This window comes from Eretmochelys imbricata, chromosome 22, assembly GCF_965152235.1.
Source record: "Eretmochelys imbricata isolate rEreImb1 chromosome 22, rEreImb1.hap1, whole genome shotgun sequence".
Taxonomy (NCBI): Eukaryota; Metazoa; Chordata; order Testudines; family Cheloniidae; genus Eretmochelys; species Eretmochelys imbricata.
The window spans coordinates 15,691,723-15,715,604 of record NC_135593.1 but is presented as its reverse complement, the minus strand read 5'-3'; the positions used below and the strand labels follow the sequence as shown (position 1 = coordinate 15,715,604).

At 42.6% G+C, this 23,882-nt stretch overlaps 2 protein-coding genes across 2 annotated transcripts in view; both read right to left on the bottom strand.

Annotated features, from left to right (window-relative positions):
- The window catches only part of BCO2 (beta-carotene oxygenase 2), an 89,549-nt gene that overhangs the window by 27,378 nt on the left and 38,289 nt on the right, over positions 1 to 23,882 (bottom strand). The window contains exon 3 of the mRNA XM_077839983.1: positions 875 to 1,079. Coding sequence (XP_077696109.1) covers positions 875 to 1,079 — 205 coding nt within the window. The remainder of the gene's footprint in view (positions 1 to 874; positions 1,080 to 23,882) is intronic.
- TEX12 (testis expressed 12) lies at positions 16,216 to 19,230 on the bottom strand. The gene is made up of 4 exons (XM_077839897.1): positions 19,171 to 19,230; positions 17,996 to 18,107; positions 17,845 to 17,896; positions 16,216 to 16,809 (listed from the first exon to the last, which is right to left on the bottom strand). The coding sequence occupies exons 1-4, from the start codon at positions 19,228 to 19,230 to the stop codon at positions 16,665 to 16,667; spliced, it is 369 nt and encodes a 122-aa protein (XP_077696023.1). The 3' UTR covers positions 16,216 to 16,664.

Genomic DNA, 23,882 nt, shown 5'->3' with positions numbered 1-23,882 from the left:
AACTCTTAGTGCATGGCAAGCTGGGGTGTAAATCTATCCTCACGAGCCTGCTGTGAGCTGAATGTCTAACCAGTCCCTAGTATGCTTTGGTCTACTCCTGTTTTGTTATTTAAACCCCTTGAGCAAGAAACAATCTGGGAGCAATGGGCCAAACTACAGCACTTTGCAGAATTCCATCCCCTCCACAGAGGAGAAGATGCCCTGTGAGGCCTTTTGAAGAAGACCAGTTTTTCAGAGGTAGAACATCAGGTGTGCTAATCTCCATCAGCCACTCTTGCTCCCATCCAGTCAATGTGAAGATGAGCCAGCTCTGTGGGTTTGCTTGAGTGACAGACCATCAGTCAAACACTGGCTTGGGTTCTAACTTGTTAAAAATATAGATCTACATTTTTTTGTTTTGAAATGAAAGAACACCAACCAGCGTGAGGGCTGGGTTTGTTTTTATAGCCACATAAACAGCTTAGTGTAATCAGGATGGCAAATCATGCCTGGGACTACAGGGTGGGCATGGGAAGTGGCTGTTACAGACAGAGCACTGGGAGTCAGGATGCCAGGGTTTCATCCCCAGCTTTGTTAGCTCATGTTGTGGCCTTTCGCTGGTCACGGCCTCCTTTAAACTGTGGAAAAACACCTTCCTACTTCCCAGGGAGGTCACGAGGATTAATGAATCTGGCTAGTAAAGGTGCTGAAAGCTTCTTGATGAGAGAAGAGTTTGTATTAGAAGAATGGGATCTATAAGCATTTCCTCATGGTCACACACCTTCAGCGCTAAGGAAGGCCCCTAATGGCTGTGATGCATTTGTGCAGGTGCCTTCTAGATTTGACCAACCCCCAGCCTGGAATCATTAGAAAGTACAATCAAATCTAGACTTACTTCTCCTCTCCAAACTCAAACTTCCCAGGCCCATTCCTTAGCAGGCTGCCATTGAGCCACTTTGGAATGTGCCCTTTGACCTTTGTCAGGATGGGCTGAGGAGTCTCTTCCACGCTTCTCATTAGTGGCGAGATGCATTGCAAACCCTTCCGGTTGCTGAAGGTGAGCGGTTCCTGTTGTGGGCTCGGCAGAAAGTCCTTTAGAACTGCGAAGAACAAATAAGAAGTTAGAAGACAGCAAGTGACTAAGGCCCTTAGTGCTAAAGGCTACAGACTGACAGCCACCAGCCTAGATATCTGCAAGTCGGTCTTGGAGTTCCATGACAAAAGCATCCTGCAAATAACCAAAATGCAACCGATGTTCAAAATAAAACTCTGCTTCCAGAGTTTCTGTCACCGCCATGGGGAGCTGAAAATTCAGTGCATTAAATCTTACCGTGATTAATCCAGCACAGACACCTGCAAGGTGCTTTTGTATGTTGCAGAGAGGGAGGAAATGAACTTTTCAGGAAGACTAAGCTAATATAATTTATTTGAACATGTAACAACAGTAAGTGAGACAGACATTTGTTACAACCATCTAGAGACAGAGACTATAATGTGCCCAGAAATAAATATGTTTCAACCTAAATAGAGAGAACACAAAGTGGTGCTTATAGATTCCCCGGAAAACCTCATGCTGAACTCCTCCAAAGGCTCTGCTCTTCCACCAACACCAGTGTAAGAGGATCTGTTACAGAGTCTATGCAGGCACCTAGGTCTCCCCATTGAGTGACGGTCCATTGTAGTACCAGGTGGGCTGGGCACAATGCAGGTATAGAAAGCAGTACAGAGGAGCCACCCTAGCACTACTACAGCCCAGACCCAGGCTCAGCCAGCCTGGGAGCAGTGTGCAGGGAACATGCTCAGTCCCAGGGGTTTCCAATCAGTGGTGGGAGGTGATGCATCGGTGCAGGGCAGTACCTCTCAGTCAAGCTGTCAAGACTTCATTATCAAATGTATTTCTCTGTTCACCTAGGTACCTTGGTGATGGGTGCATTAGAAATGCAGAGGAGACCGGACACAGGGGAACATTTTTATACAGCTTGTTACTTAGTTAACTGGCTCCCATGGCCCCAGGGTGGCTCTGAACACACACTGTAGAGGCATAAAAAGCAGAAACATACCCCGAGAGAGCAAGATCACTATGTTCATGCCCTAGGGGATACATGCAGCTTGTCAGAGATGCAACAAGTCAGATGTCACACATGACTCAGCAGGTGGGGCGAGGGCACATCTAAGTATCTGCCGGGGACCTGTCCCTCCTTCAAAGTAGGTTAGTCACATCTAGGCAAAAGGCACTTTAGTCCCCTAACAGTCATGCCTGCTACTTGCTTTTGGAAACCAAGAAGAATTAGCTTTGTTTGTAAAAAATAAAACAAACTCTCTGTATAGTTGCTGACTGGGATATGGGATTGGCCACCTCCATAAAAGTCACCATTAGAACAAACAGCCTTCTCTGTTTTTTTGTCATGCAAGACCCCTTTTTAATCGTGGCACCAGCAAATCACCTGCTAGGCGGAAAGTCCCCTGTGCTGCAACAACTGTAGAACAAAGGTCAGTTCATTGCAGGAGCTTCTGCTTCTTAGCAGCTTTCTCCTCTATTTTACAGATCGCATTCTTTCCCCCTTCTGTGGCATTGTTCTCTCTTAAGATTCCTGTTTCTTACCTGCTCTGAGAGCCAGACAGCTTCCCCTCCACTGGGGTGATTCCTGTGTACAGGATTAGATGTTCTGTATTCCAAGTGCAAAAGCTTGACGTGGGAGTGAAACAACTCTCCAGAAGAGACCTGGTTGCACAGCATTAGCATACACCTTTCTGATCCCTGAGGTGAAAGCAGCCAGCCCCATGCCTATGTATTACAGCATCAGAGCTGAACAGTGAATAAAACCTTCTGCAACAATTCTCTTTTCTCAAGATATTTCCATTATACCTGTCACTGTCATATCTGAGCCTTAATTTTTATACCAACCCACATAAGTGGTTTTGCCATAGACCCAAATTCTCTCTCCTCCCATCATTTCCAGTAAAGTGTTTTTTAAAGAGTGCCTGATTGCAACATCTTACACTGTGAAGGCAACAGTTAGTGTCATGCACAGCAACAGAGAACAAGCTGAACAGATGCCTGGAATGAGATGGACTGTCCTCCAGCTGAAGTCTTTAAATCAAGACCAGACACCTTTCTAAAAGATCCAGTTCCCTTCAACCAGAAGGTATTGTGCTGGATGCAGGAACAGAAATTCTTCAGCCTGCATTATGCAGAAGGACAGAATGGATGATCACAATGGTTTCTTCTGGCTAGGAACTATATATACAAAAAGATGGGGTTTAAATTAGCTGTTATGACTCAAGAACAAGATCTTGGAGTCATTGTGGATAGTTCTCTGAAAACATCCACTCAATGTGCAGCAGAGGCCAAGCAAAGCTAACAGAACATTAGGAACCATTAAAAAAGGGATAGATAATAAAACAGAAAATATCGTAATGCCACTATATAAATCCATGTATGCCCACACCTTGAATACTGTGGGCAGTTCTTGTCATCCCATCTCAAAAAAGATATATTAGAATTGGAAAAAGTACAGTGAAGGGCAACAAAAATTATTAGGAGTATGGAATAGTTTTCCTACTAGGAGAGATTAAAAAGACTTGGACTGTTCATCTTAGAAAAGAGATGACTAAAGAGGGATATGATCGAGATCTATAGACGTACATATAAAAGCATGTATGGTATGAAAAAGTGAATAGGGAAGTGTTATTTACCCCTTCATATAACACAAGAACTAGGGGTCATCCAGTGAAATTAATAGGCAGCAGATTAAAAACAAACAAAAGGAATACTTCTTCACAAAATACAGTCAACCTGTGGAACTCATTGCCATGGGATATAGTGAAGTCCAAAAGTATAACTGGGTTCAAAAAAGAATTAGATGAGTTCATGGAGGATAGATCCATCAATGGCTCCTTGCCAAGATGGTCAGAGACACAACCCCATGCTCCCGGTGTCCCTAAACCTTCAACTACCAGAAGCTGGGACTAGACCACAGGGGATGGATAACTCCAAATTGTCCTGTTCTGTTTATTCACTCTGAAGCATCTGGCACTGGTCAGTCAGAATACAGGCTACTGGGCTAGTTGGACCATTGGTCTGACCCAGTATGGCCATTCTCATGTTCTTAAAATCTGCAAATCTGGTCTACGCTCAAAAATTGCTCACTGCTAACAATGGATGTCAGTCACAAGTTCAGCAGCACAGTTTAACAACTAGCAGAGTTTGACTAGCAAGTCAAAGCATGGACATCAGTGCTATTATGTTCACAGCACACAGAGAATTAGATAAGCACATAAATACCCTTGATGAAAGGTTGCAACATAACACCATTTCATTTCTTAGAATTCAGAACAATAACACACAAGAACCCCAAAACAGAGAAAGAAAAAACAGGCTACTCTCTATAGCAGTGAGACAAAGCTCACCCTATCTTGCTTTAAATTGGCTCTTTCCAGATTGATACCAATTGCACTGACTGCAAGCAGGACCAGAAACCTCCAGCCCCACTGTCAAGTGATAGTTTGCAACTCCCCACATTCCACAATCCAACACAAGTGTTGTTTCAGACACCTGTGATTAAAACTTAATCCATGCAGGGGTTAACCAAGGGTTTCCAGAATCATGCTGAAAAGTTTAGACTGGTGTACCTTTGCTGTCCGACTGCACCTCAGCCCAGTGCTGGCACCCATTGTCAGCAATGTGTAGTTCTTCCTCATATAGACTGCGATAGAGTGGGCTGAGGTCTTGATAGGTTCATGGTATTATAATTTTTAGTCTATGGTAACCCCACAATGTACTGGGTACTTTCCTGACATTCAAGAAGGGACAGTCCCTGTCCCCAGGAGCTTACAATTACACGCAGTAGAAAGAGGTATGGGGAAGGGGAACCTTACAGAGGAAAGGGACGTTGCTTAGTGCACATTGACTAGGAAGCTATTCTGTGTGAAGGGGCAGCTGGGGAAAGCAGACAGACAAAGGGAGCAGCCAGAACAGAAACTTGGGCAGAGCACGAGGAGCTGGGCATGTAGGGGGAGATGAGGAAATGCAGTAATTCGTAAAGTGTTTTGAAGACATAAAATGAAACGCAGAGCTTTTCTTGGGCTTTTGAGATGCAGCTGGGCCAAGCCCTGAAAGGGGGGAACTGCAAAGATATGATGCAGGAGAGTGGAAGTCAGCAGAGCAACAGAGAAAGGCGGCAACAGGAGGGACCCTGGCAGGAGAGCCCAGGTGGGCTGCAGCAGGCTTGCAAGTTGTGCACACCCCTGGCTAACTGAGCCACCTATACATCCTGTAAGGGGGTGTTGTGTCTTTTGGTCTTTACCCAACAAATGTAATACGAAGGAACTATATGAGCACAGTTGTGGGGGTGGGGGAGGGTCTAAGTAACCATGCTTACTATGTAGATTGAACATGCCAGGCCTAGCTCCATACACACAGGGACTGGGTGGCTTCTGACACATAAGGAACAGTCAGGGCTACTAGAGAGTTCACAAACTATTTAAAGGGATACTATCCAATTCTTCTACACTACAGGGGGAATCTTTGCTCCCAGGGGACTTTAGAACTCAGTCTCTGATCCTTTGCCTTGCAGAGAGAGCTGAAAACATGACTAATATAAACCAGCTGCTGAGACTGGACTGGGCTCCACATTTGGAGCATGAACGGGCAGATTTTACCTAGGGAATATCATGTGCATCACAGACTGAGGAGGAGCATTTCTGAGGAATCCCCTTGTTGAAATGTTGGCCACACATCCCAGTTAACAGGTGCAGCAGCCCATGGCAGGCACAGATTGAGGAGAACTCTCTTAAACCAACACTTACTCAGTTTGTGGGCTCAGCCAGCCGAGCTCACAAGGCCTCATCAGCACAAAGAGACAGGTGTGGTTCAGCATTTGGTTTAGATTAACCCGTATTGACTAAGGTTTAGCTGTAAGCATAACAAGGACAAACAGTGGCCAGCAATGGTACAGCTAAGCCCCTTCCTGAAACAGAAATATTTCCTAGTGCAAGCAAGGCCTGAGGCTGAAGAAATTCTAGACAATATTAAAATTCCATCTCTTATGAGGTGGCATTTCCTATCAGGAAGCAATTCCTTCTGACAAAACCAATCACTTTCACCACCTCAGCTATATCTTCCAGCCTCCCTCCTTTAATCCTTGAGATTAAATTAAATTGCTGCACAAATGATCTGTAAATCTCCAAAGCCGGATGTCTAGTTCTTCAGAGACAAATTCAGCAATCAGTACAAGAGAACAGAGGAAGGACAATTCAGCAAGAAACTGGTTGACAAGCTGCACTTTTGTAAGCTTGCTTGTTCAGATCTGCTACTAAGGACAGGTAAGGTTGCATGTTGTCCTGAAGGGATATGGCAATTTACCCTCCTACAATGTGGATATCTGGCTCACCAATCCTCAAATCCTTCTTAGATCTCTAATATGAGACTGCAGCTAGATAAATAAGTCAGGTTGCAGGGCTAAAGTAATTATCCTGCAACATATAGCTGCCTCTCCCTCTTAAAACTCAATTAAATTCTATTAAATCCCATATAAAATAATTCATCCAATCCCAACATTAATGCTGATAAAAATCCATTAGAAATAAAGAGAGGGAGTCTTTTCATACAAGCTGAAATCTGACAGCTATACAGACTGATAGAGGCATTTATAGAGGAGTTGGTTGAGATATTCTAGCTGTAAAACATTTTCATTTCAAAATTTTAAACAGGGAGGCTGCAGTTCCACTAAATAGACATTTCTGCAGAGTTGTTACGGTCTAGGATCCAGAACGGGAACTGAGTAGACTCTGTTCTGTAGATTTTTCCCTATCTCCAAAATGTGAGTACTCCAGCTCATCTCTCAACACCTAACCTCCCCAAAAATGGTCCCCGCAACTCACACGAATCAGATTTGGGCAGAATTCAAGGACAAATCACATAGCATTCTTTTAAACAGTGTTTGGCTCAAAGAGGAGCTGGGTTTGTCCACAGAAGCTTAAGCTGAGAGCATAGTTACATTTATATCCTTAGAACAGTTAACAGTAAGGCAAGCAGCTGGCAAAACTACCATAAAGTGATATAATTTTAAGATGAAGACCCAGACACCATTAGAAAAAGGCAACATACAAAAGGAAAACAAGTGGGCTTTGTACCCTGTTTCTTGAGATGAACAAAGCCTGATACATTCTTTGTTAAACATTTGTTTTAATCAGATATCCCTCAAAATCCTGTTTTTCATGGAAAACTCTACGGATAACTGGAGAGCTAGCAGAATTATGGCTGACTCTGGGGAAGTGACACCAGCTAGAGTGAAAAAGGGATTTTTATTCAGACTGTTTAGGGGTTTTATCACAACCTGTTTCACTCAAATGCCTGAACAAACAACAGGAAGAAAAGATCTTGTTACAGATTCAGTATTCAGCTAGAGGTTGAGAAATCTCATTCTACGTCCTTGGGGTCTCCAACCAGACTACCAGCAAAAACAATACTGGGAAGACCTAGTATTGCCAATTAGGTACAAGGGGGGAGGGGGCAGGGGGAAACCTCAGGCCTTTTTTGCCCAACTCATAGAATCAAAACAGGGCACAGTCTCATATGCCTCCCTGTACAGCTCATCTTTAAGGATGATTTAGATATAATGAAAGCAGGTAGGGGGAGATGCTGAGGGATGGACTATCCAAGAGATCCCCACCCTAAATTATAGAGTGATTCAAGAATCCACCTTCAAACGTACCATGGCCTTTGTAAGTTAGAACTGTGGAAGTTTCACATACACGCTGCCTTGATAGCTTTGCTTTGAGAAATATAGCTCTTCTATCAAAATATAACACAAGAAGGCCACAGACACATGCAATATTGGATCTTTCAGTGGAAAACACTTTACTTTACCAGCTCTGAAATGGTGGGGCCAGAGGTTGTTACAGATAGCACTGAAGCCCAGCACTAACATTCCTCAGACATTTTGTGTTGATAATTCCGTCTTTATATTTTCCATCTCCATTCTGATAAAGAACTGACTGATATTGGATTTCTTGTCATGCCTCACAAATTTAGCAACAGATTTGATTAAAGAGTTATCCTCTGGGGCTGGCTCCTAACTTCGTATCCTGAGATACACCCTGGATAACATCATCACAAGACAGGCTTGGAAAAATATCCAACCTCTTGATGTTCATGGGAGCGGCCCTTTGATTCTACCAAAAAAAAATTCAGCAGGGAATCTGGTTAATTCCTTTCTTTTACAGCTCACCTCCAGATTGCAATGAGTGATGACAGATCTCTCTGTTAAACAAGCAGCAGATTTAAAATTGTGTAGTGGTAGCATACACTGCTGAGTCCCCTGGAGATACTGCACAGAACTCCAAATGGTGGCCTCTTCCTGCCTCCTGTGGTGGGTGATCCAACGGTGGGTGATCCAAACTTCAGAGGGGGCCCCTGCCCCAAGCAGCCATTTCCCTGTTACAACCCACTGACACTTCCCTCATACAACAGACTCCCTGCAGAGACGCTGCTGTTTACTGATGGTTTCCCGAGCTCTAAACCTGTATTTTCCATTTATAATCTGATATAATCTGTGCAATGCATTTGCTCCTCCTGTTTATTAGCTTGCAAAATAACTAGGGATCTCCGTGCTGTCTAGCAAACTCATTGTATCATTTAATTCCTAATTTCTATTAGAAATAAAATTCCTCTACTGACCTGTCTCCAGCAGCAGTTCTAAGAGCAGGAGATCCGTCAGTCCCGTGCAGGAGGGAGAGAAGGGGATTCTTACCTGGGATGGATTTCATCAAACAGCAGAGGAAATGTCCCACATTCACAGGCAGGAGATTGATGGCAAACAGAAGGATTTGGGAAAACATCTGGAAGATCCTCAGCTCTGAAGAAAGCCTCAGATCCAAGGGTATCTGGGAAAGATGGTATTGTGCAGCTGGCTCCGATGGATGTGTTGAGTAGGACTGGCTGAGGCCATCACTTCAGAATAAAAGCCTGTACAATGGTAGGGATGAGCCTGCACAGTGCAGCAGATAGCTAAACCAATGTTGTGGTTTAAGTGCACCTGCAGGTCTCTAGCTGCTCATGAGGGGGCGACTTTATTCTCAGAACCAGTCTCCCTTAGAAATAAATCCTAAGGCAAAAGCTGCTGCTCTGGAGCTATCAGTTGCTCTAGGCAGCTCAACGGTGCTTATGTCCTTATGCAGATTGGGCTAGGTAAGTATTATGTATGATGTATAGTTAAGACTGCACATTTCCCAGCTCTGACAGGCAGGACTTTACTGAAGAGCTTTGCATAAAACATAATAGTTCCACCAGTAAGCAAACTATCTGTAGCTTTCAGAATGATTTTCTTTTCGCTACAGAAAGTCAGGGGCTCCCAGCAGAGACTGTTCTGTTCAGATCCTGATGAAGAATTATTAGCACTTAGTGCTTTTCAAACTGTTTCTGCAAAATACTTTCCAAGCATAAGTCAAACCTCAAAACATTCACATATGGCACTATTCCTATTTTATATTAACAAACTGAAGCATGGAGTTATCAGGTGCATAAGTTAGGTCGCAGTAGTACTGATGCCATGATACTTTATTGTGAGTGGTGCTGGGGGATGTGGGAGTGCATATAAGGAGGGAAGAAACAATATATGTGCCCAGGTACCCAGGCCTCCAGGCAACCTTGATAAAGGATGGCATCTTTCTCTTCAAAAATCCTTTCCACTTAGTCTCAGCAGTCAGTTCAGGAGCTGGGTGACCTTTTTTACCTAATGACAGGTTTCAGAGTAGCAGCCGTGTTAGTCTGTATCCGCAAAAAGAAAAGGAGTATTTGTGGCACCTTAGAGACTAACCAATTTATTTGAGCATAAGTTTTCGTGAGCTACAGCTCACTTCATCGGATGCATGCAGTGGAAAATACAGTGGGGAGATTTTATATACACAGAGAACATGAAACAATGGGTGTTACCATAAACACTGTAACGAGAGTGATCAGGTAAGGTGAGCTATTACCAGCAGGAGAGAAAAAAAAAACCTTTTGTAGTGATAAGCAAGGTGGGCCATTTCCAGCAGTTGACAAGAACATGTGAGGAACAGTGGGGGTGGGGGAAGGGGAAATAAACATGGGGAAATAATTTTACTTTGTGTAATGACACATCCACTCCCAGCTTTATTCAAGCCTAATGTAATGGTGTCCAGTTTGCAAATTAATTCCAGTTCAGAGGCTCGTTCACCTGCACATCTACCAATGTGATATATGTCATCATGTGCCAGCAATGCCCCTCTGCCATGTACATTGGCCAAACCGGACAGTCTCTACCTAAAAGAATAAATGGACACAAATCAGACGTTAAGAATTATAACATTCAAAAAACAGTCGGAGAACACTTCAATCTCTCTGGTCACTCGATTACATACCTAAAAGTGGCAATTCTTCAACAAAAAAACTTCAAAAACAGACTCCAACGAGAGACTGCTGAATTGGAATTAATTTGCAAACTGGACATCATTACGTTAGGCTTGAATAAAGACTGGGAGTGGATGTGTCATTACATGCTTTTAAAATTGTGCTGCATCTTCATTTCACAATTAAGTGAGAATGATCCCATAATATACATTGCTAGTTCTGAACGTATGTACACTTGGATACTAACTTCTCCTGGTCTTTTAGAAGCTAAAGGTTGTGACACATTTGAAAAAGTGAGTGAAGACTGTGGGGTTATATATCTGCCTCCCTATATTTGCATCTGTAACATTCCCTTCCTTCCACCTTGATACCTTGCAGTTGCTTGTTTGGATAAGGATATAGAGCCCTGGATGCCAGAAGTTGGGAATAGGTGACAGGGGATGGAACACTTGATGATTACCTGTTCTGTTCATTCTCTCTGAAGCACCTGGCATTGGCCACTGTTGGAAGATAGGATACTGGGCTAGATAGACTTTTGGTCTGACTCAGTATGGCCGTTCTTATGTAATAAACAGCCAAAAAGTATTTTGTTCCATCCTAGAGAGTGAACATATATTGCCACAATCCACATAGGCACATAAATCCAAATCTAAATATAGTTTTCAGTTCCCATTTGTAATTATGCAAAACCCAATATGTAAGAATACTAATGAATCTTTCAGAACATACGGGTACAGTTCCCTGCACTACTTTAAGTGTTTGTGTTATCACACCTATTAAGTGCTGGCTTGTCCACAGCCCATGAAGGACCCACTACCAGACTCAGAATCTCTTTTCAAGCAGTTTTATTTTTCAAACCCCAGGGTATGTCTACATTGTGTTTTAAAACTTGCAGCAGTGAGTCTCAAAGCCTGGGTCTACTACAGACTCAGTCAAGCTGATTCTAAAAACAGGCGTACAGACTGTAATGGCATACTACATTGTATTATGCTATTCAGCCACTACATGGTGCTATGTGCAACTTCCCTTATTTAGGCTAACCTCAACCATATATGGCAGTACATTAAAGGATCTTATACCCAGTGTATCTCTTTGGGAAGGAAGCTCCGTAGTCAGTCCATATCTGGCACAGGCATCTGACTTGCTAAGTGGCAGCCCTAAAATCTACCGTGTACAAAGTTTACATAACACACACATTTGGGCTCAGGAGCCCACCCACATCCCTGGGCTTCAAAGCCCAAGCTCCACCCAAGCCCAAACACCTACATAGCTGAATTTTTAGTGCCATAGCACAAGCCCCATGAGCCTGAGTCTGTGGACCCGGGCTCTGAAACTCATTGCCACAGATTTTAAAGTGCAACGCAGACGTATCCCAAAACAACAACAGTTCCCCAGCCCACCCTGGGCTACAGCTCCCAGGGAATTTCCCCCTTTGCCTTTCTTAGGCCTTCCTGCTTCACATCTTATTGCACAAAAAGGACTGAGAAAGGCAAAGGGGGAAATTCCCTGGCAGCTGTAGACCATGGTGGGCTGAGTAATTCTTTTGTTGTTTTTGCTTATGCTTGAAAAATAAAACTGCCTGAAAAGAGATGCTGGGTGTGGCAGTGGGTCTGTCGTGGGCTGAGACAAGCAAATACCTTATACACCTATTGCTGGGAAAACAGAACCCTGAACACAAAATCAGGTTGCTAAAGGAAGGATTCTGGGAAAACATGTGAGATTCACCACTTAGTAAGCATCCTTATAGAAGATGGAAGACTGAATATTGAAGTCAGCACCAGAACAGCAAGAGCAAAAGACATTCTGGAAGAATAAACATCTGATCAGAAAGCACATAAATTTGGAGACTAAATTCTAACTCTTAAAACTTACATTTGGCCTGTATCAAATTATGGCTGTGAAACATGAACATTCCAACAATCAGTAACAAAGAGACTATAAGCCTTAGAATTATGATCTTATGGAATAATTCTGAAAATATGATGGATAACCACATAATCAATGAAAAGGTATTGGAGATCATTGGAACTCAGTAAATATTATTTAAAGAACTTATGAAAAGAAAGATTTGATTTACAGGGCACACTTTCAAGAAGTTCAGCAGGCAATGCATGTTCATGGGCACTGGAAGGGAAAGTTAATGACGAAGAATATGAGGCAAAAAAAGATCTTTGGATGGATGAAGTGAGCTGTAGCTCACGAAAGCTCATGCTCAAATAAATTTGTTAGTCTCTAAGGTGCCACAAGTACTCCTTTCCTTTTTGTGGTATCCTGGGTAGATCAAAAGGACTATTCATCCATATAAAAATTACCAGAGGATTGTCCAGAATGGGTTCCATGGTTGCTAATCTCCTGTAATTGAGATGCCACAGAAGAAGAAGAAGAAAAAGAGGATGTCACCGCATCCCTTCTCTTCTGCCTCTCCACACCCACTGCCAAAAAGAAAGTTTTAAAATGCAGGCATGAAATCTGGGCCTCTATTGAAGTCAACTGAAAAACTCTCATTTACTTCAGCAGGCCTAATATTTAACCCCAGGCCTATTTGCTATTTTTAAAGTACATTTATATTCTGTTACTGATCTGAAATTTTACACTTTTTTTTTAAAATTTACTAAGGCAGTACAGTTTAAACAGTGGAGGAGAAGCTTAAAGGAAAAGTAATTGCCAGTTAAGCTTTGCTGATTAGATCTGGCAGGTTTAAAGCCAATTAATTTTCAGTTCAAACCTCCCTCAGTAAAACTGGAAAGCGGATTGTGGTGGGAAAGATGCCAGTTGGAGTCCATAGGTAATTCATTCCTCAGTGACAATGTGGAACAGTTTTAGATTCATTGTAGGTGATAAAAACAGTTTTGTTTGTTTCTTCCCCCAGTAAATCTTGAGATATTTGAGAGAGGCGATTAGTAAAGATCACCATCAGTGTGGACAAGATAATAAAAACAGCAAAATGATACTCTGGTATATCAGAGAAGGGAACTAAAATAATCAGCAAGGAAACTACTGTGCTGTGAACACTACTATCTATATAGAAGTGTGAAGAACACTAACAGGCAGCCACCAGGCACACAGAAGGAGCACACTGATACTTTTAGCCAGTAAGATGGTCACTGCAGATTCTTTTTTCAACTGAGAGAAATTGAAACATGAAGTCAGCCAGTTGGTCAGTTTCTACACTGATGAAAAGACTTTTTATAAAATCAACAGAGAAGGAGAAACCTTTTTCTCTAAGGAAATGTTCTAAAGATTCTGGACATATTATTTTAAAGGATGTTCTATAACAGGGGTGGCCAACCTGTGGCTCCAGAGCCACATGAGACTCCTCAGAAGTTAATATGTGACTCCTTATATAGGCACCAACTCCAGGGCTGGAGCTACAGGTGCCAACTTTCCAATGTGCCGGGGCGGGGGGGCCTCAATGCTCAACCCCTGGCTCTGCCACAAGCCCTGCCCCCACTCCACCCCTTCCTGCGTCCTCCCCTGAGCCTGCCGTGCCCTTGCTCCTCCTCCCCCCGCCCCAGCCTCCTGCATGCCACAAAACAGCTGATCGGGAGGTGTGGGGAGGGCTGCTGGTGGGTGGGAGGCACTGGGAGCAGGGGGGAGGAGGAGCTGATGGGGGGCTGCTGACGTATTACTGTGGCTCTTTGGCAATGTACATTGGTAAATTCTGGCTCCTTTTCAGGCTCATGTTGGCCACCCCTGTTCTATCAAAAGCTAAAACTTTATAAAATTAGTTGATTTTTTAAAAAATAACCAAGTTGATAATATTCCTTTGGGTAGTTGCCTAAATGTACATAGGGAAGAGATGGATGTTTTGTTCTTCTTTGGAGGAATTTCATCTAACTTTAATTCCATGTATTTGCTACCCAGATATGATGATGATAAGCACTTTAGAAATGCATAAAAGTGACTATTTCAAAGTCAGACAAACTTCATGTCTGCCCATTAAAAAAAACCAAAAACATGTCATAAGAATTTTTTTTATTTTTGGCAATTCACTTAACTATGCAGTGTATAGTTTACCAATACCAAGTCCAGGTATTGTGGACATGACAAATGACTTTACTTTCAATGTGTCTTTGGACTATAAAGCGCAGTCACTAGAACAGAGTCCCAACATATGTAACATCTTCTGCAGATGCTTATACCTTGGGTGACATAGGTTATGAATATTTTACAACTCAGATGCAAAAAGAATACGACATGACTACACAAAAACAAGGATGATTCTTCAAAGATGAACACCTTGCATTTAATTGAACCTTAATGCCTGACTGTGCAATCATACTTATAAGACATGCACTTATATCTATAAATTATAGTCCTATTAAATAGATTTTAGAATTTTGCAAAGCACTTCAAAAGTAATAGTATTGGACAGTGTTCTGTAAAAAAATAATGTTACTGGTAAAGAATTTAACTATGTGATGCAGTGGGTCTTTTGTGAGCTCTAATCTTTACTGATACTATAAATGTTATGACCAACATTTTCAATACTTGCATGCCTCAAGTTAGACACCTAAATCCATAGTTAGGTGCCTAAATAAGTGGCCTGGTTGCCACAGATGTAAGCACTGGCGATGAACTCCCTTTGACTTTAGTGGAAGCTGTGGATGCTTGGCACCAATGAAAGTCTGATTATGTTTATTTAGGTGCTGAAATAAGGATTTAGGTGTCTAAATTCAGAAACAAGAGTGCTGACCTGTCCTTTTTATCGTCATTATACTTTATAAAGTAAACAATTTGGATGGAGTTTTGTGAAACTATAAATAACCACAATTTTTCGAGTTTCCTTTTTTTTAAAGAGTCAAATTCTTAGTCTAAGATAAACATTTTAGAGTAGTAAACAAAAACATTATATTACTTGGTATTATTTCTAAATTAAGATTGATAATATCTTCCAGTGTCTTCACATTTTGATTTTGTCTAAGTTACGGTGGAGTGTATGGCAAGACAAACATACAATCCATAGTAGCGTACGTTAAATATTAACATCTTAACAGTGATGTCATCTGTAAGTTTAAATTTATGAAGTTTATGCTTGCAGCTACCATGAATTTCTACAAATTCTAGTTGTCTTATACATACCTCTCCCATTCTCCCAAGTTAACCTTTTACAGTACCTCTTAATAGCAATGTAATCATTTATTTTAAAAGAAAATAGGTAAAATTGTTAAACTAAAGTAATATTCTTATAAAATGGACAAAAAGTCAGAAGTAGACGAAGGTTCAGATTTTCAAAGATATTTAGGCACCATCCTAAAGGACGTTCTAGTGGTTTTCTTTATTACATTAGTCTGGCAAACTGCACAAATGATGTCTTGTACACTTTATGAATCATTGTTTGAACTCAGTCAATAGACAGTGAAGAAAAATTGTTCAAATACTACTTAAGTATTAAGTAAATTGTATATACGTCACACAATACTGACATAGTATGGGGTTAAATTTCAACATATTGCCTGGGGATTTGGCAATGTGACCCAAACTATTGTTAATGTTAACGCTATGATTCATTTAAAATCAATAAAAGAGCTAAAGTGTATTTTCAAATAAATATTGCCAAAAGCTATTTTTACACTCTTCCCGGAATAAGATCCTTGATAGTTCCTCATTCCCACGCTTCCTTCCTCTCTCTATGTTCTGAGACCAAAAAATAATATTTATTCTAGTAAGAATTGTTTGTAGACAGTATAGAAACAAACAATAACAGAAAATCAGTAAGTGGGAAAACAATTTAAAGGCTATTTTCATTTATACTGTTAGCCAAGTTTGATAAGGGATATCACATAAGTTCCGGGGGGGGGGCGGGATTTAATCATGACAATGTTTGATAAAATCCTAGATTTTAGTATCAAAATCCTCCCCGCTTCTGTTCTCTTGTGATATCCCCAAACCCTAGCATCTCAAGCATCCCAAACCTTATTTTGTTCTTCCCATCTCTTCAACATACTCAAGGGAAGGGACTCCAGGGCTCAGCATAAGCAAGTCAATAAAGATGACAAACTTATTACTTGATTTTTAAAGCGCCTTAAAGGTACGGGTTTTATCATGGAGACCAGTGTTTTGTATCACTAATTACCACGACACTAATTACTGTCTGTTGTCTTCGTTTTGATTTTTTTTTGCTATATTTCAATAAAGTATGCTGCTTCCAAAAGTGTTAAAAATTGCTTGTACTGTTAAAGATACAGACAGAAAGCTAAATATGTATGAAACCCGGCATCTTCCCTTACAGCGTATGTTCTAGTATACAACACCATACATGACCAACACTCTGTGCCCTACATTTTGGCTTATTTGCCAGACAAAATCAATTTTAGCTTTGCAGGGTGTTTGCAATGACTGTGAACCTGTGTCTCAGACTCTCTCTTTTCTGTTTCAAGTGATTTTCTATGATCTTTGCTTCTTTCAAGATTCCATCAAGCTCTTGTACATAAGAAGCATCCATTGCCGCTCTCTCACTTAATTGGAAAAAAAAACTAACATTAAAATAAATACTTAAAAATATTAACATTCTCAACTACTGCTGATATTTGGAATTTGCTTTCATGCTTTGCTTATAAATCTGTTGTCTCTCAGTCAATGGAATTCATGACTAAGTTAACTCTTCAGTTTCATAGACTAAATAGATTTCAGAGTCCGGCGGTGTTAGTCTGTATCCGCAAAAAGAAAAGGAGGACTTGTGGCACCTTAGAAACTAACTTGTCAGACTAAATAGAGGAGTTTGTTATTTCAGGATTTAGGGTTAATCTTTTCCTTCTGCAGTTTCTTGACATTGCAGACATTCCACCACACCACATGCCACCTTTATGTATCAATCATCTAGGTATTCATATTAGCACTCTTCGGTGTAGTATCCAAGTGCCTTCCATCAGTTTAAAAAATTGCTAAAAATATTTCTGTCTTCCTTTCCTGATGCTAAGCAGGCAGGTTTTTTATTTTGTTTTTTCAATACAAAGAACTGCGTGTGTTTCTATTGTAGTGTCAGCATGTAGGAAGGCTAGGGCAAAAAGATGGATTTTGTATTTTGTTCTGAGGTTAAGTTTTGTGATCAATCTGGCAATATTCTAATACAGTGGTTCTCAAACTTTTGTACTGGTGACCCCTTTCACATGGCAATCCTCTGCGTGTGACCCCCCTTATAAATTAAAAACACTTTTTAATATATTTAACACCATTATAAATGCAGGAGGCAAAGTGGAGTTTGGGGTGGAGGTTGACAGCTCACGACCACCCATGTAATAACCTCGTGACCCCTGCGGGTTCCCGACCCCAGTTTGAGAACCCCTGCTCTAACACTACTCAGAACTATGAGCGTGCATCAAGGGAAGAATTACACCCATGCAGCTGAAAGCATTAGCCCATCAAACCACATTGCATCCTATCCATATCTCAAAGTTGGCAAGTAGTTAGACTAAAAATATTCTAAGAAACAAGAATTATCCCAGGTTATTTTAAGTATATAAAAATTGTATAAAAGGTTAAAGCTCACTTGCCTTAAAATGTGGGCATATTTTGACAACAGGTTATTAATTTCCTTGTTCATATCTGTTAATACAAATATTTATTTTATTTCAAAGATGTGAATTGAGTGCTTCATGTCAATATTTATCTGTCTGAGTAATCTGAATATTTTTAATACATCACCATTTAAAACCTTTTCCAGTGCTTCAGGTTTGTAAAGTGACTGTGAGCTTTCAGAAAGAGCCAAGTCTGGTCTTTCCAGGGAGGACAACTGAGGACTTTCTGAAGCTTCATTCTAGTAACAAAACACATGGGAAAAAATGCATGCTAGTACAGGTTCTTAGGAATTTGAAACTTTGCAGTTTGGACCTGCATTTTGGATTTTATTTTAAATTAAGGTTATAATATTGCTGACTTCACATGCAGTTTGTGTTCTTAACCATGTGAGTGTATTATGCCTCCATCCTGAATGTGAACAGGTAATGTGATTATCAGGTTATAATATGGTTCTGCTGTATAGACAAGACCTCATAAACCAGCTAGTCAGTTTTACCTCCCCAGTATCTTGCTAAAGGACACTACAAAGTGCACTGTAGCATATGAAAAAAGCAGCAATCTTCTGCTCTGAGCACCAACAGATGAGGCTGTATGGGACAGCTGCACAGATTTCCCCCCAGTGGCAACAGTTTTGAACAGGCCCAGCATATGGCACATGTTAACACACAATGATGCTATGTTAACACACAATGAAATGAAAAAACACAAAATGAACCTAACCATACAGACTGGTCTTGTCTTCCTTGAGTACTTGAATAGTTAAAAAAACTAGCATTATCAGAAAGATAATAAAATTTACCATGTTCAAGACAGCACTTGAATTCCTGGCACTATTATTCCAGTCAGAATAAGAGATAGCAATGAAATTTCAAATTCCCACGTGCGAGAAAGCAAGCTGATTTATGGGGATGGATGAAATTAAAGTCTGTTTGCAACACTGAGTTGAGAGATTTGCGTGGTTCAATAGACAACCTGCTTCTATGCAACCTGAAGTTTTGCTTTCAATCAGGATAAGCCCTACAGAGAAGTGCTGCTGTATGTAAGTCAAATTTCATTTGTTGTGAAAAGCAAAAGCTTTATTTTGTAATCTCCTAATGCACTCAGGAAAACTCTTCTGTAATTTACATGGAGTGAGATGGTGGCCTGAACCCTGTTCCTACTGTTCCTATTGGACAGTTATCCATGGCAGTCTCAGTGAAGAGTGTATCGACTGAATGGGCATTTTAACTGAGCTCCCCTCATCCCTAGAAGGGTTGCCCGTCCATTCCTCTCCCCCACCAAAGTCAGAGAAAACCACTCACCTCCATCTCCTTTCTACGCTTACTTCTATTTTCATCAGCTTTTACTGTGTTACTTGTCATTGTTACCTAACAAAAAGTGTAATGTCACATTTGATGAGTACGTATTTTTATCTTGTGTAACAGAAAAACAAAAGACTATAACATGAATTTTCAGCATAATGTGATCTCCATAGATTCCCACTTTATGAAAGGTGAAGCTAAAGCCCCAAGTAAAGCGTGGCAAGAGAAGCACAACTGGATAGAGTAGGAACTGAAGAAACAATATGTCACAATGATCGTCTGCCACAACCTGCCAGTCTACATACAGTAATTCAGACAACATGAGTACAATTCCATACTCAAGTTCAGATGTCGTGAACTACACTGAGATGGACACCATACTGGCTATGGAGCTATTTGTACCAGAACTACCAATGAAAAACATTACTATTTAAAGCATGACATAGTCTGAGAAGGCCATAGAGTGATCCTTTCGGTCAGCACTCAAAGCAGAACTCTCTGGGCTGCAAGGAAGGCAGCCTGATCATGTGGTGAGAGCCAGGGCCCAGAGTTAGGACTCCTGGGCTCTATTCTTGGCTCTGGAAGTGTGGTCCAGTGGTTAGTGCTGGGGGAAACAGACAGGACTCCTGGGTTCTATCTTCAGCATCACTCACTGTGGAGCCCTTCCCTCTACGTCAAATGGGAATGGCACTCACCCATCCAGCGCACAGGGACCTGTGAGGCTGAACTAGTTAGTGCCAGCCAAGTGTTGTGAGCTCCTTGGACGAAGGGGCAAATGATTGTTATTATTCACTCCAAGCCGCTTCTGACAAGCCTCTACCTTGACTGTGCGGCCTATGGGCAGTACAGGTGTGAACTGGGGTGTGGTGGGTCCAAACGCCCCCCACCGTCCCATCTCAGAGGGGATTACCCCTCTTTAGGGAAAGCAGTGCCCACCCAGATCCTAATAATCCCCAGAAACTCCCCGCCGCACCCCCCTCACACACCCTCCATTTCTACCCCACCACACCCCTGCAGCTCCACTTCCCAGAGGACTTGGTATGCAGCCCCTAGTGACCCCTCCCCATACACCCCAAAGTGCACCTCCACACATACACCCCCTTCACCCCACAGCTCTACCTCCTATGGGGCTTGATATGCAATAACCACTCAAACCCTAGTAACCCCCCCCCCCATACACTCCTTTTACCCTCACAGCTCTATCTCCTGTGGGGTTTGGTATGCAATGACCACTCAAATCCTAGTAACCCCCCCACCTATAACCTACCCCCACAGCACTAGGAAGGGGCCTCCCCCGCCCTTGCGCACACCTCCCACCAAGCTGCCCCCTCCCCCGCAAGCTGCACGCGCCCCGCCCTGAGGACGAAGGGGGGAGAAGGCTCGCGCCTGAAGCGGCCGTTAACGGTTCAGCGCGCGGCCGCCGGGGAGGGGGCGCGCCTCACTAGGGAAGGGGGGGGTCTGCACTTCGCACTGAAGCTCAGCATCCTCCCCCCACCCCGCACCATTTGCGGGGGAGCCCTGCCTAGTCAGCGGTGGAGTTACCCGCTCCCGCCGCCAGGGGGCAGGCGGGCACTGACCGAGCCCTGGCAGCTGAGTGCGCTGGGCTGGGCGCTCGGGCAAGCGGGGTTCGCGCGGGGGCCCAGCCCCGTCAGTGCGGGAGGGGCTGGGCCCTTGCTGGAAATAAGCGTCCCCGGCTCTGCGGCTGCTGCGGTGGGGGGTGGGCGGGTTCCGGCTCGTCCGGGCTACCGCAGAGCCCCGGGCGGGGTGACATGCACCCCCCCACCCACACACACCCCGCAAACACACCCCGACAGCCCACAAACCTCACACACACACACTGCTACACTCCACAAACTTCACACCCCCCCAAACGTCACACACACACACACACCTACACCCCACAAACCGCACCCCCCCACAAACCTCACACACACCTACACCCCCACCCCACAAACCTCACACAGCTGCACACCCCCACACAATACAACCGCCACATCTGCACACACCCACCACACACTAAGCCCCCCACCTACACCCACAGACCAGTCCCCCACACTACCCCCGACCTACACACAACCCCCCACACCTACACACCCCAACCTCCATATCACAACCCCCACACATTTACCTCCACACAGCTACACCCCCCAAACCCCACACCTATACCCCCATACACACCCCTACACACCACATCACACGCTCACCTACACACCACAATCCCCACCACGCTGTCTAGAGTGACTCACAGATGTGAGTGCCTACGTCAGGGCAGACTGTCAAAAGCAGGGTAGATGCCCCAAACTGGTGGTATGTTCTACAATTAGATTTCACCAACTCAGTACCAAGTGTGAACTCCCAAAGTACTACACTAGTCTTATAATGCAGTCACAGACAGTCTCCTTAGACACGCCAGTCTATCTTGCTACCCAGGCAAGATGAACTATGTGATAAATTGTCACACCCAAAATCACAAAATATTCCAGGTTATGACTAATCCCAACAGACCAGTAACTCAGGTCAATTTTCATCCTAGATCTCACACCAAAAACAGCGCTGATAGCCAATTCTATAGTAAACTAAAGGTTTATTAGGCTGAGAAAAAGGAATGGGAGTTATTGAGAGGTTAGAGCAGCTAAAAAATGTATGTATAGGTGAGTCACAGTCCATAATTCCAAACACTAGCAGAGATTTTGTAATCTGCCTGTTTCCCCCAATCTCTCAGGGCTACCTGCATAACTCTTGGGATCTGTCTTCCCATTCAGTTATTCTGCCCTTTTAGAATCCAAATAGCACCGAGATAAAGAATTCTTCCTTGTGTCCATATTTATAGCTTCTTCTCCCAGAAACAAGATGACAGGGTCACTAACCACTGGGCTCTTTCTTTGAGGGCAGAGAGAGAGGAATGCATTTAGTCTTTGATCTCTAGTCACCACACACAATTACCACTTGCCTTCAAATGCACAAGAACTGGCACTTTCATGTTAAAGTTCTTTATTTGCATTACGCAAGGTTTCTTTCTTGTTTGATGGGTTATTTTTAGTTATAGGGATCTATATAATGTAAATGTTTGCTATTGCATTCTACCACAATACAGATAAGTGAAAACAATCCATGCAGCATCCCATTCATTTTCATTAAGGTTAAATACCAAAAACATTCTTGTATATTTAACAATCATTCTGATCTATACTAATACACAAGTGAATTATCGTGGCTTCCACCTGTGAGTTTGTCAGTTCTCAGCTCACGCCTAGGCCTTGGCCAGAGCTGGTACTTGGTCTGCCACCATCACACATACACCCTACCACACCCACATTCACACACTCCATACCTACACACACCCACATTCACAAACCCACATACACACTCAACTCCCCTGCACCCACACACAGTGAAGGGCAGTCTGGCACACAGCAGTGACTAACACCTGCCACACAGTGGAGAGAGTTGTTTTGGGCAAGGATGGTCTTATGCAGTGGGCCATAAAATCTTTAATATCCACACAGAGCATCCTGCACCTCTGTTTCCCCTCTGCACTGTCCAAAAGACACACACTAAATGGCACAAGGCTCAATTTCTCTCCATCAGGAAAATAAATAAATAAGTAAATAAATAAATAATGGAGAAATGAGGTTAGCCCGGCTGGGAATCAGACCCCTGGTCTGAGGAGATCTAAATATTCCAAACTGATGCTTAGAGCACAGGTTCTTAACCTGGTGGCTACACACCCCCTATAAACAGCCTCCCCTGACACCTACACATCTCTCATACCTACACACGACAACCCCTCCACACAACCTGCCCCACATACACATGACTGGGTGCCAGAAGGTCACAATCACCTTCTCTTTCTTGATAGCCAGATGGCAAGGAGGTCCCAGAATTTACAGAAGAGGGGTGCTATTGGAACTATGAATAATATTAGAATTTTTTCATATTAATATGGGAGACCCACCAGACACTGATTTAATCATAAATTCCTTTATAAGGTCCAAATAGTATTTTATACAATTGCTCTAAACATGCCTGACCACGTAAAAATAAGCAATACAGTAACAAAGTATTCTTAAGGACAGGTTTCAGAGTAGCAGCCGTGTTAGTCTGTATTTGCAAAAAGAAAAGGAGTACTCCTGCTGGTAATAGCTCATCTTAATTGATCACTCTCCTTACAATAAGAAAAGGAGTACTTGTGGCACCTTAGAGACTAACCAATTTATTTGAGCATAAGCTTTCGTGAGCTACAGCTCACTTCATCGGATGCGTTCAGTGGAAAATACAGTGAGGAGATTTATATACACACAGAACATGAAAAAATGGGTGTTATACACATTGTAAGGAGAGGTTTCAGAGTAGCAGCCGTGTTAGTCTGTAGTCGCAAAAAGAAAAGGAGTACTTGTGGCACCTTAGAGACTAACCAATTTATTTGAGCATAAGCTTTCGTGAGCTACAGCTCATTTCATTGGATGCTCAAATAAATTGGTTAATCTCTAAGGTGCCACAAGTACTCCTTTTCTTTTTGCGACTACAGACTAACACGGCTGCTACTCTGAAACCTCTCCTTACAATGTGTATAACACCCATTTTTTCATGTTCTGTGTGTATATAAATCTCCTCACTGTATTTTCCACTGAACGCATCCGATGAAGTGAGCTGTAGCTCACGAAAGCAAAGCTTATGCTCAAATAAATTGGTTAGTCTCTAAGGTGCCACTA